Source organism: Cervus canadensis, chromosome 22 (genome assembly GCF_019320065.1).
Source record: "Cervus canadensis isolate Bull #8, Minnesota chromosome 22, ASM1932006v1, whole genome shotgun sequence".
Classification (NCBI taxonomy): domain Eukaryota; kingdom Metazoa; phylum Chordata; class Mammalia; order Artiodactyla; family Cervidae; genus Cervus; species Cervus canadensis.
In genome coordinates, this window is record NC_057407.1 from 2,358,621 (window position 1) to 2,373,405 (window position 14,785).

The 14,785-nt window shown below is 61.6% G+C and overlaps 1 protein-coding gene across 2 annotated transcripts in view; it reads left to right on the top strand.

Annotated features, from left to right (window-relative positions):
- FBLN2 (fibulin 2) overlaps window positions 1-12,144 on the top strand; it is a 65,061-nt gene extending 52,917 nt beyond the window's left edge. For both annotated transcript variants that reach the window (XM_043442657.1, XM_043442658.1), the window contains 9 exons: window positions 2,188-2,322; window positions 4,187-4,324; window positions 4,776-4,919; window positions 5,096-5,224; window positions 5,533-5,658; window positions 7,338-7,454; window positions 8,136-8,264; window positions 9,051-9,174; window positions 11,295-12,144. In XM_043442657.1, the coding sequence (XP_043298592.1) occupies window positions 2,188-2,322; window positions 4,187-4,324; window positions 4,776-4,919; window positions 5,096-5,224; window positions 5,533-5,658; window positions 7,338-7,454; window positions 8,136-8,264; window positions 9,051-9,174; window positions 11,295-11,652 (1,400 nt within the window). In that variant the 3' untranslated portion in view covers window positions 11,653-12,144. The remainder of the gene's footprint in view (window positions 1-2,187; window positions 2,323-4,186; window positions 4,325-4,775; window positions 4,920-5,095; window positions 5,225-5,532; window positions 5,659-7,337; window positions 7,455-8,135; window positions 8,265-9,050; window positions 9,175-11,294) is intronic.
- Window positions 12,145-14,785: the final 2,641 nt, after the last annotated feature.

Genomic DNA, 14,785 nt, shown 5'->3' on the forward strand with positions numbered 1-14,785 from the left:
GCCACGGGCAGGCTGCGAGACTTTGGTCCAGTCCCATCCCCTCTGTGAGACCTGGTTCCCTAGCTGGGAAGGAGTGTTCAGGGTCATGGAAGGGCTTTCCTCTAAGCCAGAGGTCTGCACCCTTTTTGGCACCAGGGACAGGTTTTCCGTGGGGAGGAGGGGGATGGCTCAGGCAGGAACTCGAGCGATGGGGAACGGTGCCCGATGGGGAACGGAGCGGTGCCTGCTTGCCCACGGCGCACCTTCTGTACGGCCCGGTTTCCGACAGCCCGCAGACCGGTGGGGTTGGGGGCCCCTGCTCTCAATCACCGGATCCCTAGTGAGCCCTGCAGTCAGCGGTGTCTGCTGTCATCCCTCAACATGCTTCCTCCCAGGCTCCGGAGCAGGGTGGGGATTGGGGGGCCTCCTGACCCATGACATTTCTGGGGTCCTGAGAAAGTGTCAATCCAGCCTGTAAATCAGAAGTCTCTGTCTCGCCAAGCCAAGCCTTTCTTGGAAACTTTGGGTCCAGAACCCCTTTTTCTTCTCCCTCATCCCCACCCAACCAGGCTTGGCTCGGCTTATACACCAGTTGGCTCACCTGGGAGTTTGGAAGCATTTCTTTTCCAGTGGCTCAGAAAATAAAGAATCTACCTGCAATGTGGGAGACCTGGGTTCGATCCCTGGGTTGGGGAGATCCCCTGGAGAAGGGAAAGGCTACCCATTCCAGTGTTCTTGCCTGGACAATCCCATGGACAGAGGAGCCTGGCGGGCTGCAGCCCGTGGGGTCTCAGAGTCAGACATGGTGGAGTGACTAACACACACTTGCCCCACAGCCCGGTACCCCTCCTCTCCACCTTGCCCCCGTCCTGCTTGTGGGATCAGCTCTGACCTCAGTGTCCCCCAGAGCGACCCTAACATTCCTGCCCCCGAGCAGGTGGTGCTCCCGAGACCGTGCCACCTTCCTCCTGGTGTCTCCACCCACAGCTTGGGGGCCGAGGCTGTGGCCCCCACACGGCTAGGCCACCTGGGCTTAGCACAGAAGAGGTGCTTGTTGAGGTGTGTCCGGGGAATGAATCAATCAGCAAGGTCTACTGCGCCTCCGCGGCCGGGTGGGGTGGGCACGCGGTGCCTTCCACGCGTACTTAGCACCCGCCTGCGGGACGTCTGCGTTGATCACCGCTCTGGGTCCCCTCTGCCCTCCCCCGGGCTGCTTCCCTGTCCTTTCCTGGCATCTCCCCACCACCTGCTCCTCCCAGGAGTCGGTCCTTGGCCTCTGCTGCCTGTCCTGTGCCCCAGGTCACCTCAGCACCCACCACTCCCAAGTTCTCGGCTTCACTGAGACCCCTTCTGTGAACTCCGAGGCAGGACCCCGACTGGCCCTTGACCCTCAAACTCAATGTCACCTCCAGCGCTCCCAGCCTTCCCCTGTGAGCCTGCTCCCCTCAAGGGCCCCATCCTCACCTGCCCAGCTGCTTGGCCAGGAAGCTTTGGCAAGACCTCTTGGCTTCTTTTTTCCTCTCTCCGTCATTTCATCCGTCATAGATCTGTCCACTTGACCTTCACACAGTTTTTGGAACCTGACTGTGTGTCCTCCCCTCCACGGATGGCAGCCTCAGCCCCTTCATCTCCTATTCTGTGAGCCCCTCATCCCTGGAGTGCTCACACTCAGCCAGGGGCCCCTGTTACAGACAAGTCAGTCCGCTCCTCTCCTCTGCTGGAACCCGTGATGGCTCCCGCCTTCCCCCGCGTCTCCTGATCCTCTCGTCTCCCCACACTGCACCATCTGGACCCTACCCTGAGCCTGCCCCCTCTGCCTGGGATGTGTGTTTGGCTTGTCCTGGCGTCTCCTCAGATGATTGCTCAAGTGCCCTCTGCCCCAATGACCCTTCGTGCCCCCCATCCCCACACTCCTGGGCTCCTCCACCCCACTGTTTCTTCCGTGAGACTCCAGACCACCCTCCCTCTTACGTGTATCTGTTGGGCTTCCTCTGAATGTCCCCCATGGCAGGGCTCCTGTCTGTCTTGTTCACCAGGTACCCTGGGGCCAAGCACAGTGCTGCTGGCGCCAGGCACGTGCTCCATAAATCTTTGTTGAATGGGTGGTGGCACAGAGCCTGCTGCTCTCTGGAGGGCAGGGCTGGTCGGTTGGCGCTGTCCCCAGGACCACCCCGCAGCCCCTGACGGCCTGGCCCTCCCTCCCCGCAGACATCAACGAGTGCGTGACAGACCTGCACACGTGCAGCCGCCGCGAGCACTGCGTGAACACGGTGGGCTCCTTCCACTGCTACAAGGCGCTGACCTGCGAGCCGGGCTACAGGCTCCAGGATGGCGAGTGCACAGGTGAGGAAGGCTGGCTGCAGGCCCCGCCCCTCGCCCTGCTCCGCCCCGCCCACCCCTCCGCCCTGTTAAGCCCCGCCCCTTACCCTGCTCCACCCCGCCCCTTTATCGTGGCCCCACCCCGCCCACCCCTCGCCCTGTTAAGCCCCGCCCCCTTACCCTGCTCCGCCCCGCCCCCTGGGCCGCCCAGAGCTTGCTCCCTCTGGAAAGTTCCAAGCTCCAGGGTTTCTGGCCAGTTAAGAGACCCCCACAGATGATGGTGTTTGGGGGCAGAGGTGGCCTCCAAACTGGTGGCGGGGGGGAAGGGGCGAGGTAAACGTGTCAGGGTCACGTTACTCTCCTCCATGCCTCCGTTCCCACAGAAGGGTCATTTCTGTCCTTTTTAACCAGAAGATTCTAATCTCAGAAGAGAGAGAAGTTCCACTGAGCCATTTCAACAGCTGCTTCGTTTATGGGCCTGGCAGGGTTCTGGGTGGTGGAGGTGCCGTGGGGATGTGTTTCCGTGTCTGGTCTCTTGACGAGGGAGGCGGGGGCTCACAGGCACACCGGGATGGCAGGGCTAAGGCTGGGTTTTGCTTTGGGGTGGGGGTCCAAAGAGGCCTGCCCCTGTAGGGGTGATATCTAGCCCCCTACTGTAGGGGACCTACAGAATGCAGAGCCCCTGGGAAGGGTGCCAGGAACACAGGTGCCAGCCCTTAGGGGAGAGGGGAGGAGGGGTCTTGGTACAGGAGCAGAAGGGAAGTCTTGACTGAGGGCATACTGCCTGTGGAAGACAGGTGCCAGGTTGGCAGGCCCAGGTAGGCAAGGACTTGGGAGTCTATTTCACACATGATGGGTGGCAGTTTACTTTTAACTGAAAATGTCCAGAAGGATGTCACCCAGGAGGTGACACCCAGAGCAGTCCTCCGCTGTTGCAAACCCAGAAAATTCCGATGGGATGCCACTCTGAGGTCAGGCGTGAGCTCAGGGAAGCGGCTGAACACACTCCGTGCCAGGCGCTGAGCTGGGCTCAGAGCAGGGGTGGAATGAGCTGAGAGGAGCCCAGACCCCTCGCTGCACACCTGTGCACACCCACGCATGCCCAGGGCACACGCAGACCAATGGCGAGTCCCCTATAGAGAACCCTGAGCCCTGGGGAGCGGTCCTGCCTCCCTGGATGCTGGGCACCCCTGGCCCTCTGCTCCCAGGTCCGCCTCCTTAGACCAGAGCGGCTGGGCAGAGGCTGTGTCCTCAGGCTTCCGGGGGTCCTTGGAGGGGGTCCTCGAACCCAGCATGGGACCCCTAGAGACTGGGCTGCTGTGGAAACCAGAGGGGGTGGACGGATGGACAACAGACGCACGAGGTGGTCTGCCATCAGGAGGCCGACGGAGTCTTGGCCGTGCCACGAGCCCTGCCTGTCGCCTTTCTGCTCCGTCCTCGGCTTCCTCATCTGGGGAAAGAGCCCGCCGTGCCTGCTGCGGCGAGGGGTGGGGGGCACAGGCCGGCGCTCTGTAAACTGTGGGTGCTGGGCAGTGGCGGGGGGTGGACTGTGACCTGCTGGGGCCGCACGGCAAGTGGGGACAGTGGAGACGCAGTCTGGCAGCTCCATCCTTGGAAGCCCGAAGCCCGGCTGCCCGGGAGCAGCGCCGAACTGTGCCCGTGCCTGTTTCCCCCGTGCGGGGTCGTCTTGGCCCCTGCCCTGGGTCCCCGTGTGTACCGAGTACGTCTCGGAGTGCCCGGCAGTGAGGGGGGTGATGTCATCATCACCGCTGTGCGGGCTACGGCAGCCCCCCGCGATGCGGGAGACCTTTGTAACGTCAGGGTCGTGGCGGGGATGTGCTTGCGGGTGCCCGCCAGCCCCTGACGTGCGGCCTGGTCTCTCTGGCAGACGTGGACGAGTGTGAGCTGGGCACGCACGACTGCCAAGCCGGCGCCGTGTGCCACAACACCAAGGGCTCCTTTTACTGCCAGGCTCGGCAGCGCTGCCTGGAGGGCTTCCTGCAGGACCCCGAGGGCAACTGCGTGGGTGAGCGGGGACTGCCCGGCTGTGTCTGCTGGCCCGGGACGGGGGTGGGGGTGGTCTTCGGGAGGGGTGGTTGGGGGGATGGGGTCTGAGGGCTTTAGGGATTGGGGAGGCCTGCGTGGCCCTTCCCTCCCCCAGCCTCCATGCCCCCTGTGAATGTCAGTGCCTGGGCCCCAGAGGCCTTTGCAGACAGAAGCTCCTATAACCCCGAGTGTCTGACCATGGCCGAGTTGCTTCTCTCCTGGCCTCAGTTTCCCCCATCTGTGGGACTGGGCTGGATGAAGGTGTATCACATCTGTTTTGACCTGGTCAACAGCGCCCGGCTTCTGGGAGGGAAAGTCTTGGGTCCTGGGACAGGCACTGGGGGGTCTGACCTTCTGGCCCTGACCTGGGCTGGCCTGGGGCTCCGAGAGGTGCTGCACCCGGCTCCCTGTCACCCGCACCCCGTCCGCAGACATCAACGAGTGCACATCTCTGTCCGAGCCGTGTCGGCCCGGCTTCAGCTGCATCAACACGGTGGGCTCCTACACGTGCCAGCGGAACCCGGTGATCTGTGGGCGCGGCTACCACGCCAGCCAGGACGGGACCAAGTGTGTGGGTGAGGCCCGCCCCCACCAGCGTCCGCCCTCCGCCCCCAGCGTCCGCCCCCCGCCCCCCACCAGCATCCACCCTCCACCCCCCCGCAGCGTCCGCCTCCTGGGGCCCTGGGGCGTGGCGGCTCCTGCAGGGGGCGGAGCTCGGGCCTCAGCGTGCCCCGCTGGCCTCCCCCTGCAGACGTGAACGAGTGTGAGACTGGCGTGCACCGCTGCGGCGAGGGCCAGGTGTGCCACAACCTCCCCGGCTCCTACCGCTGCGACTGCAAGCCTGGCTTCCAGCGGGACGCCTTCGGCCGCGCCTGCATCGGTAGGTGGGGCTGGTGGCCGGGACGGCCCCCGGTGTGTGCCTGCCCCCGGCCCCAGCCAGCCTTGCTCTGACCGCCCGCCCGGCCCTGTCCGGGCGTCTGCCCAGCTGAGGCTCCCCTCACGGATCCTGTCGCCCTTGTTTCTTGCCCTTTGGCTGTGTCCGTCCGTGTGTCCCTCCGTCTCCTGCCCTGTTCCCTCCTCCCGATCGCTCCTTGCGGTCCCTGGGTCCCTCCTCTGCCCGGGGTGGGGGTGGGGGCTGGCGTCCAGGCCCCTCTGCCCCCTGAGGCCCCGCGCACCTGCCGCCCGCAGACGTGAACGAGTGCTGGACGTCGCCCACGCGGCTCTGCCAGCACACGTGCGAGAACACGCTGGGCTCCTACCGCTGCTCCTGCGCCTCCGGCTTCCTGCTGGCGGCCGACGGCAAGCACTGCGAAGGTAGGCGCGCCCGCCCGCCCGCCCGCCCGCCGGCCACCGGCCGGCCCCCTGTGCCCCGGCCTCAGCTGCCCGCCACTTCCTGCAGGAACCCCGCCTCAGAGCCGGGGGCTGGCTGGCTGGCTGTGCTGTCTGCACGCCCAGAGGTGGGAGTTTCCCTGCGTGCAGGGCCGGCAGTCTGGCTTCTGCCCCTTGTCAGGCTCTGGTTCCCGTCACCACTGCGGTGCCCTGGGGTCCGGGCAGGGAGCCGAGTGAGCGAGACAGGAGACAGGCCCGCAGCCACACAGCACCCGGGGATGCCACCCGGCCGTGTGCTGTCCAGGCGGCCAGTCATGGCTTTCAGATCCCAGCACCCGAGATATTTATCACGCATAAATCCTGCTGGGTTTTACACATTGCTGAGGTTGAGGGGGTGAAGGGGTTGTGGGGTCTCCAGCCCCTCCTAGCTGGAGGGTGCTCTCCCAGCACCTCCCCCGGAGGTGTTCTCCTCACTTCCCTCCTGGAGAGGTGAGTTTGCTGAGATCCCCAGGAAGGCCAGGCCCCTCTGTCTGATTGCCTGGCCTGGCTAAAGAGCCGGCCTCCCTGGGACAAGTCCAGCCCCAGGGGCAGCCGAGCGTCACCAGGCCTGGCTCCACCGCACAGCACTTGGATGGGCTCCCAAAACAGACCCTGTCGCTGCCGTTCATTTGCTGGTATTCCCGTCCCCTTTGAGCCCCTCCGTCTGGCCAGGTGGGTGCAGAGAGCTGTGGGGGGCAGACCATCGACCCCAGCCCCGTGGTGGTCCATTCTGCCTTCGCCCACCCCCCTTCCCCACCTCAGCCCACTTCTCTCGGGCTGCAGAGCAGAGACTCGGGGATGGAACCAGCGTGGGCTCGGAGCCTGGTAGGGGAGATCAGGCATTTATGCGTGCATTCGTGCCTTCCGTCATTCCGTGTGAAAGCGGTGTATGCGGAGAGGCCGTGAGGATCACGGGTCAGGCGGTGGCCTCAAGGGCAGTGCACTGTCACCCCCACCCCCGCCACGGGTCACCCTGCTCTGACCCCAGCGCCCCCCCCGCTCGTGCACAGGGCCCCCCCAGCCCAGAGCCTGTGCTCTGTCTATGCCTCATCAGCTCCACGGGGTGGAAGTGTTTGTCCGTCTTCTTCGGGGCCACGTTTCCAAGCTCGGCACAGACCAGGTGCTTGTCAGAGCTCAGCAGGTCTCGGCTGGATGAATGAGAGACAAGTCCCTTCCTGCAAGGAGCTTGGGGTCCAGCCAGTGCTCCCCTGACTGTCCTTCACTCACTCCCCGTCTCCCGCAGACCGGCCTCGCTCTCCCTCAGCCCCACGAAGGGGGTCGAGGGCAGGTCCCTGTTAGCACCTAGGTGACACCTCTCAGAGCCACCTGTTCAAGCTGCCGTGGACCCTCAACAGGGTAGTGTCTGGTTCCCCGTGGGGGGAATCCATGCGCCGCTGTGGCTGCCTCCTCCAGGCAGCAGGCCAGGACTCCACCATTCCCGCCCCTGCCTTGCTGCATGTCCCCGGCCGACCCCTTGCCTTTTTCTGGACCCCGGGTTCCCCATCAGCCCCAAGGGGAGGCTGGAACTGATGGTCTGTCCAGAGAAGGCGCCACGTGAGCGAGACCTCGGTCCCGTCTCTGGTCCGGGCGGGCGCCTCCGTGACCTCCGGCCGGTCTGTGTGCAGACGTGAACGAGTGTGAGGCCCAGCGCTGCAGCCAGGAGTGCGCCAACATCTACGGTTCCTACCAGTGCTACTGCCGGCAGGGCTACCAGCTGGCCGAGGACGGGCACACCTGCACAGGTATCTCTCCCCCTCTGCCCAGGGCCCCCCCCACCCCACCGGAGGCACCTCCCGCTGAGTGTCAGGCTCGGGAGTCCCCGCCGGGGTCGGGGGAAACACACCGGCACACAGAGGCCTCAGCGTCGGAGCGGCGGTCCCATCCCAGCCGTGCGGTTAACTGGCACCTGGACAAGTGCTTCCCAAGCCTGACTTCAGGCGCCTTCCCTGCAAAGCAGAGACGATGGTCGTGACCTCAGCGGGGTGAAGGGTTAAGTTACTCAGTTGACCTTGAACCCTACAGGGCTCAGGGCCTCCCCTCCCCTGGGGTCACGTGTAACTCGTCCTCTGTATCCGTGTTTCCACATGGGTGACTGACCCAAGGGTGGATCGCACCGTGTTTATTGAAAAAGGTCCCTGGGTAAGTGGACGCACGCAGTCCAAACCCGTGTCGTTCAGGGGTCACCTGTGCCTGGTCCAGGCTGTGTCTGGTACCTAATGGGGCCTCCGCCAGCCGCAGCAAGCCCGGAGCGGCCCCGGGGGCAGGCCCCGGCGTCAGGACCCGGCTTGTGGGTCCCATGTGGCCACGGGCAGCTCTGTCTTCTCTCAGCCTCGTCCTCATCTGCAAGAAGGGCCCCCAGGCTACCCGGCCCGGGCAGGGACGGGGTGACCCAGGGTTCCTGAGGGCTGACCCTCTCTCTGCAGACATTGACGAGTGTGCCCAGGGCGCCGGCATCCTCTGCACCTTCCGCTGCATAAACGTGCCGGGGAGCTACCAGTGCGCGTGCCCGGAGCGCGGCTACACCATGACGGCCAACGGCAGGTCCTGCAAGGGTGAGTGTGGGGTCCACACCGGCAGGGCCTCGGGCAGCCCCCGAGCAGGTGCAGAAAGCCCTTCACAGCTTGCCGTGTGCCCGGAGCTGCGACACCCAGCGCGTGAGCGCAGAACAGCTGATGCCGCTGGTGGCCTTGTTCACTGAGGTCCACGCCTGGGATGAGGAAGGTGGCGGTCTTTCTGCTGCTTGACCCAGCTGAGAGTCTTGGAGGCTTGGACTCCGCTCCGGGCCCTGCCTTGCGAGCAGGACGGGGATCCCAGGGAGTGGTCCTGAAGGCAGGAGACCTATCCGGGGAGAAGCCTGCAGAGGGGAGCCCCAGGGCTGGCCGGGGCTTCCTGGCTGCAGAGTTCTTACTATTATTACTATTTTAATATTATTAATTAAAAAAAAAATAACCAGTCTGGATTCTGTAAAAGGCGAGGATGTCTCCTGCCGTAAACAGCCAGGTGGGAATAATGACTTCACGTGCCTAGAGTGTGGTTTCATTCTGGAAGCCGAGGCCGTGTCTGCCTGATGGCGGAACCCAGAGGGGCATCTCTAAGCTCAGACGCTGCAGTGACTTTGGCTCTTGAAGGCTCTTCAGGCTGGACACCTGTTTCTGTTCAGACTGTCTCCCCCGAGCCTTCCTCCCCGATGCCAACCCCACAGAGGCTCCGGGCCCTGACTGCTGTCTAGAGTGGACGAGATGGGGGCGTGTGAGCTGTGCGCCCACAGGACCAGCTGCTCCGAGACCCAGGCCCCCAGGGCCCCCGTAAACCCACCCACCGCCCTCTGTTCCCCATAGACCTGGACGAGTGCGCGCTGGGCACCCACAACTGCTCCGAGGCTGAGACCTGCCACAACATCCAGGGCGGCTTCCGCTGCCTGCGCTTCGACTGTCCTCCCAACTACGTCCGAGTCTCCGAAACGTGAGTCGTCCCCCACACCCCGCCCCCTGCGCCGGTCCCACACTGCCCAGGGCAGAGGCCAGGTGAGCGGGGCGCCTGCCTTCACCGCCTCCTGGTCTCCACGGGCCCCTCTGTCTGGCGTGTGGTCTGACTAACCATAAGTGGTGCAGAAAAAAGCGCCTTCCAGGAAGTCTGGAGCAGAGAGAATGAAAGAAAGAACTCACACACATAAAAAAACCTCCGTCTTGCTCTCAAATACGTACACACGTTTATATTCTGCTGTGTAACGAGTTTTTCCCAACACGTAGCATCTTAACAACTATGACGAGTAGCTATCATCCTCCACGGTGTTTGGAGGGTCGTGATCCAGGAGCAGCTGAGCTGGTGCTTCTGCTCTGGGCCTCGTGGGGCCACGTCCACTGGAGGCTTGCTGGGGCTTCAGGGTTCCGCTGCCCACTTGTGGCTCTGGGCGGGCGGCCCTGGTGCCTCACCACCTGGGCCCGGAGCACCCCAGCCCGGGGTCACTGAGAAGGCAAGTGATGGTCCTTTGTGACCCACCTGCTGTTAAAACCGACGTTATCATCACTTCTGCCACTGGCCACACAGTCCAGCACTGTGGGTGGGGGTGGGTAGGTGTCACCTGGGAGGTGACCCACTGCGGGAGGGGGGTGTGTGGGGGCCGTCTCACAGGCTGGTGACCATATTCCCCCATGACGATTCTTGGCATTTTGCCGTATTTTCCTGTCTTCTCACTAAAGAAGACAGGGCTTCCCTGGTGGCTCAGATGGTAAAGCGTCTGCCTGCAATGCAGGAGACCCGGGTTTGATCCCTGGGTCGGGAAGATCCCCTGGAGAAGGAAATATGGCCACCCACTCCAGCGTTCTTGCCTGGAGAATCCCATGGTCGGAGGAGCCTGATAGGTTACAGTCCATGGGGTCGCAAAGAGTCAGACATGACTAAGCGACGTCACTTTCCGTTTTCTTACTAAACACGTTTCCATAAAGTGCTTGCCGGAGCATCCAGCGTCTCTCCTCCGCGCAGTGCTGCCACGCAGACGTGCCCGGTGGTTCTGAGCTTGCTTTCTCTGCTCTGCCGGCCTCTTTTGCGTCTGTGCGCACAGCCCGCCTCGGGCGGCCCTTCCTGGCACGTATGCACCCATGGTTTACTCCCTGGCTGCCCTGCTGACCCTGTGCCATGCTCACTAACACACAGTGCTGGGGGCGGGGTGGTGTGCAGGCGTGGTTGGGGTGTTTAGCTGAGTGTGTCTGGGTGGCCGGTGGCCTCCCTTCTCTGGGTCTCAGCTGCTCCGCCTGCAACACAGGTGATGGTAGCGCCAACCCCGGGGAGCGTGAGAGCACGTGATGAGCAAAAACACATCATGAGTTTCACAGGGCGTGACGTGGCCTGTCCTGCCTGCTGTGGTCCCCCCCCCCCACCCCCGTTCGGGAACTCTGCTCAGAGCATCCCCTAGAACTGGTGCCCATGCTGGAAGCACTGAGCTTTAAGACGGGGGTTTAGTGATGAAAGAGACACAGTCTCATTGTGCCAAGAAGAGACCAGCTTATTGCTGAGCTTAGAAATTGAGTCGGGGGCCCCATGGGGTTGGATCGTCACCCTGTAGTGTGGCCGGGTTCCCCGGCTTCCTGTGGAGCAGGTGTGACTCAGAGCTCTCTGATGCTCGGAGAGGGACAAGGGCGGGCCATCCCAAGTCAGTGGAGGAAACGGCTCAGAAGGAGAGTCAATCGCGGGAGAAGAGGGAATCTGAAAAACGATTAGAGTGATAGGAACACCATGGCCAGGGAATCCGTGCAAATAATGTAGGAAGGAAGAAACTAGAGGTAGGGAGGTAAGAATGAAGGCAGACAGGAAGGCGCGCGGGGCCAGGGAGAGCTGCTCCCAGACGCTGTGCGCACTGTGCTGCGCGCCGCCTGTTTTATAACCCACCTCCTTCCGCCAATGACACCGCGCGGCCATTAACCCATCCTGCAGACGGGACAGCTGAGGTCCAGGGGGGTCAGGTGACCCGGCTCAGGCTGCTGTGGGCTGCCGAGGCGGAGCTGCGGATGGAGGCTGGGTGGGCGTCGGGTGGGAGCGGCGAGCAGGGGCCCCCCTCCGCTGACGCCCCCGCGTGCGCCCTGCAGGAAATGCGAGCGCGCTCTGTGCCACGACTTCCTGGAATGCCAGAACGCGCCCGCGCGCATCACGCACTACCGGCTCAACTTCCAGACCGGGCTGCTGGTGCCCGCGCACATCTTCCGGATCAGCCCGGTGCCCGCCATCGCCGGCGACACCATCGCGCTGACCATCACCAAGGGCAACGAGGAGGGCTACTTCGGCACGCGCCGCCTCAACGCCTACACGGGCGTGGTCTTCCTGCAGCGCACCGTGCGCCAGCCACGCGACTTCGCGCTGGATGTGGAGATGAAGCTCTGGCGGCAGGGCTCCGTCACCACCTTCCTGGCCAAGATGCACATCTTCTTCACCGCCTTTGCCCTGTGAAGCACCGCCTGCCGTGAACAGCGCGTGGAGCCCGGGTCCCCCCGCTGGTCCGGCGCCCCGGCCGCGCGCCCACCTCCGCGCTCCCGCTGGCCGCGTGGGGTACCGGCGCCGTGGCCGCTTTCCTCCGACCCTGTAAATTAATTTTGCTGACGTCGCTCTTCGCATTCTGGCCTCTCCTGGGCCCCGGACGGAGCTTTGAGGGCAGTTACAGGCCATCACTGGTGTCCCGTGGAAGGGGTCGGAGGATCAGAGCCTGGACATGGCGACCAAAACTGGAAACAGCGACCACGTTGGAGCTTTGGACTCAACTGGGTGACCTGTCCCCAACGATGATATTCTGTTTCATGTTACACTGTGATTAGCTCTTTACTTTTTTTTTAAGATCATTTTTGTGTTTTTGTTTAATTATAAAAGTAGCACATGTATATTGCAAAAATATATATATTCAAATAGTTCCAAAGGGTTATAAAGTAAAAAAGTGAAAAAAGAAAACCTGCTTCCTTTTGTGAAGTGTTTGGGATGATGTTCGTGAGTGTCCGAGGTCTCCAGCCTGGCGCTCACCTCTCGTTGTTGGAAGGATGGCAGTGGGAACACGCTCACTTCTGACTCTCCTCCTCCTGACCCGTTTCCCACTACCCACCTCTCCTTCTCCCAATGTGGACCTTACCTGGCGTGTCACCCTGGACATCACCCAGGAACTGGACATCTCTGTATTGTTTTGGGACTTCCCAGGTGACGCTAGTGGTAAAGAACCTACCTGCCTATGCAGGAGATATAAGAGATGTGGATTTGATCCCTGGTTCAGGAAGATCCCCTGGAGAAGGAAATGACAACCCGCTCCAGGATTCTTGCCCAGATACTCCCATGGACAGAGGAGCCTGGCGGGTTACAGTCCATGGGGTCGCACAGAGTCAGACATGACTTCACATACAGACGCGTGGGTAGTATTACTTTTTTGACCTCTTAACCTACCACTGTTCGCACCTTACAATGAACGTGTGTGGGACTGTTGAGCAGAGAAATCAGCTAACGATTAGGCAAGTCCAGTTTCTCTCCCGGGCCAGCCGTTTTCCATTGGTGTCTTCCGTCCTTCAGAAGCTGTGGCTCAGAGTCCCCGCGTGTCTGACCGTGTCACTGCATTAGAGCCTCGCCAGCGGCACCAGGGCTGCTGGACTCACGGCGTAGGTGGGAGTCACCTGCAGAATGAGACTGAGGCTGGGGTCCCAGCTGTCATTGGCGATTCACCCACCGCATCGCCTTGTGTGACCACATGTCCGCCGGGTCCCCAGCCTCCTTCCACCTTGTCAGGCTCCAGAGGTAGGCGTGATCTTGGCTCCCCGCTTTCAGACGTCTGCCGTGATGGAGCTGAGAGATGACATCGTCTCTTTGTCCAAGCCCCCTGAGATGGTCACGCAGTGCTGGGCAGACGTAATACTGCGTTTCCCTCTTGCATAACCATCCTTCCTCTCCCCTTGGCTGCGACTCCCCGTTTGTACCCTGATTCTTCACCTCTGGAGTGGACATCGCCTTGGGCCACGGTGCTGGTCTAGACCAAAGGCAGCGAGTGCCTCCCCCGGTCCACTCCGTCCCTCAGGGTCGCAGACACAGAGGCAGGGGTCGTCTCGACCAGCGGGCCACACGGCTGCAGTCACTGTCCACCTTGGTCTTGCCAGAGGGGTTGAAGGCATCGCCCAGCCGGTCAGGCCCTTTGGAATACTGCCACCAGGGTTTAAAGTCTTAGTTTCTTGCTTAGGAATCAGGCCACTGTTGCAGCCTTGTTCCTGGCATTAGATACAGAGAAAGAAGATTGAGATAACAGCATGGCAGTGTCCTCCCGCCATGGGAAGAACTGTGCATTCGTAACAGCATTCCCTGCCTCCCCCTCCATCGCTCCAGATCACCTAGAAAAACCGAGGAATCCGTCTAGCAGGGACCTGCCTCGGTCCCCCAGGTGTTGAGCGTGTCCTCAGGAAACCTTGAAAGCCGGCACTTCACGGCTTTATCTCCCCCACGCCATGTTAGACAGCCAGTGTTTCGGATGCCAGTCTAACTCTCTGTCTAAGCAGCATTCCAAGAAGCAGGTCTCTCTGCCTGTCATTGACACTGTGGCTGTGATGTGTGAGCCTTGGTCTGAAGAAGCGCGATTGGGTGGTTCAGATTGGCACACTCTCCTGTGCCCAGGCTCTTATAGTATCTTGAACATGTGCGTCTACCACTGGGCTAAGTCGACTCAGTGGCCACGAGTCTGAGCAAACTGGGAAATGGCGAAGGACAGGGAAGCATGGCATGCTGCAGTCTGTGGGGTCACAGAGAGTCGGACAGGACTTACTGACTGGACAGCAGCAACAACTTTTAGGCACCCCTCACTGGGCTTCCCAGGTCCAGCGGTAAAGAAGCTGCCTGCCCATGCAGGAGACACAGGTTTGATGTCTGGGTCGCGAAGATCCCCTGGAGAAGGAAATGGCAACCCACTCCAGTATTCTTGTCTGGAGAATCCCATGGACAGAGAAGTCTGGTGGGCTGCAGTCCAGGGGGTCACAGAGAGTCAGACACGACTGAGCAACTGGACACACAGTCTCCAGTCCTCATAGTGATTTCCGCAGGGCATCCGTATGGCCATCTCTATAGTAGATGGCATTACTTTGCCGACAAAGGTCCGTTTTGTCAAAGCTATGGTTTTTCCAGTGGTCATGTATGGATGTGAGAGTTGGACTATAAAGAAAGCTGAGCACCAAGAATTGATGCTTTTGAACTGTGGTGTTGGAGAAGACTCTTGAGAGTCCCTTGGACAGCAAGGAGATCAATCTAGTCAATCATAGAGGAAATCAATCCTGAATATTCATTGGAAGGAGTGATGCTGAAGCTGAAGCTCCAATCCTTTGGCCACCTGATGCGAAGAGCTGACTCATTTGAAAATAGCCTGATGCTGGGAAAGACTGAAGGTGGGAGGAGAAGGGGATGACAGAGGATAAGATGGTTGGGTGGCATCACCGACAAAATGGACATGGGTTTGAGTGAACTCAGAGATGGTGATGGACAGGGAAGCCTGGTGTGCTGCAGTCCATGGGGTCGCAAAGAGTTGGACACGACTGAGCAACTGAACGGCATTGTAGACCAGGTGTTCATTGCCCTC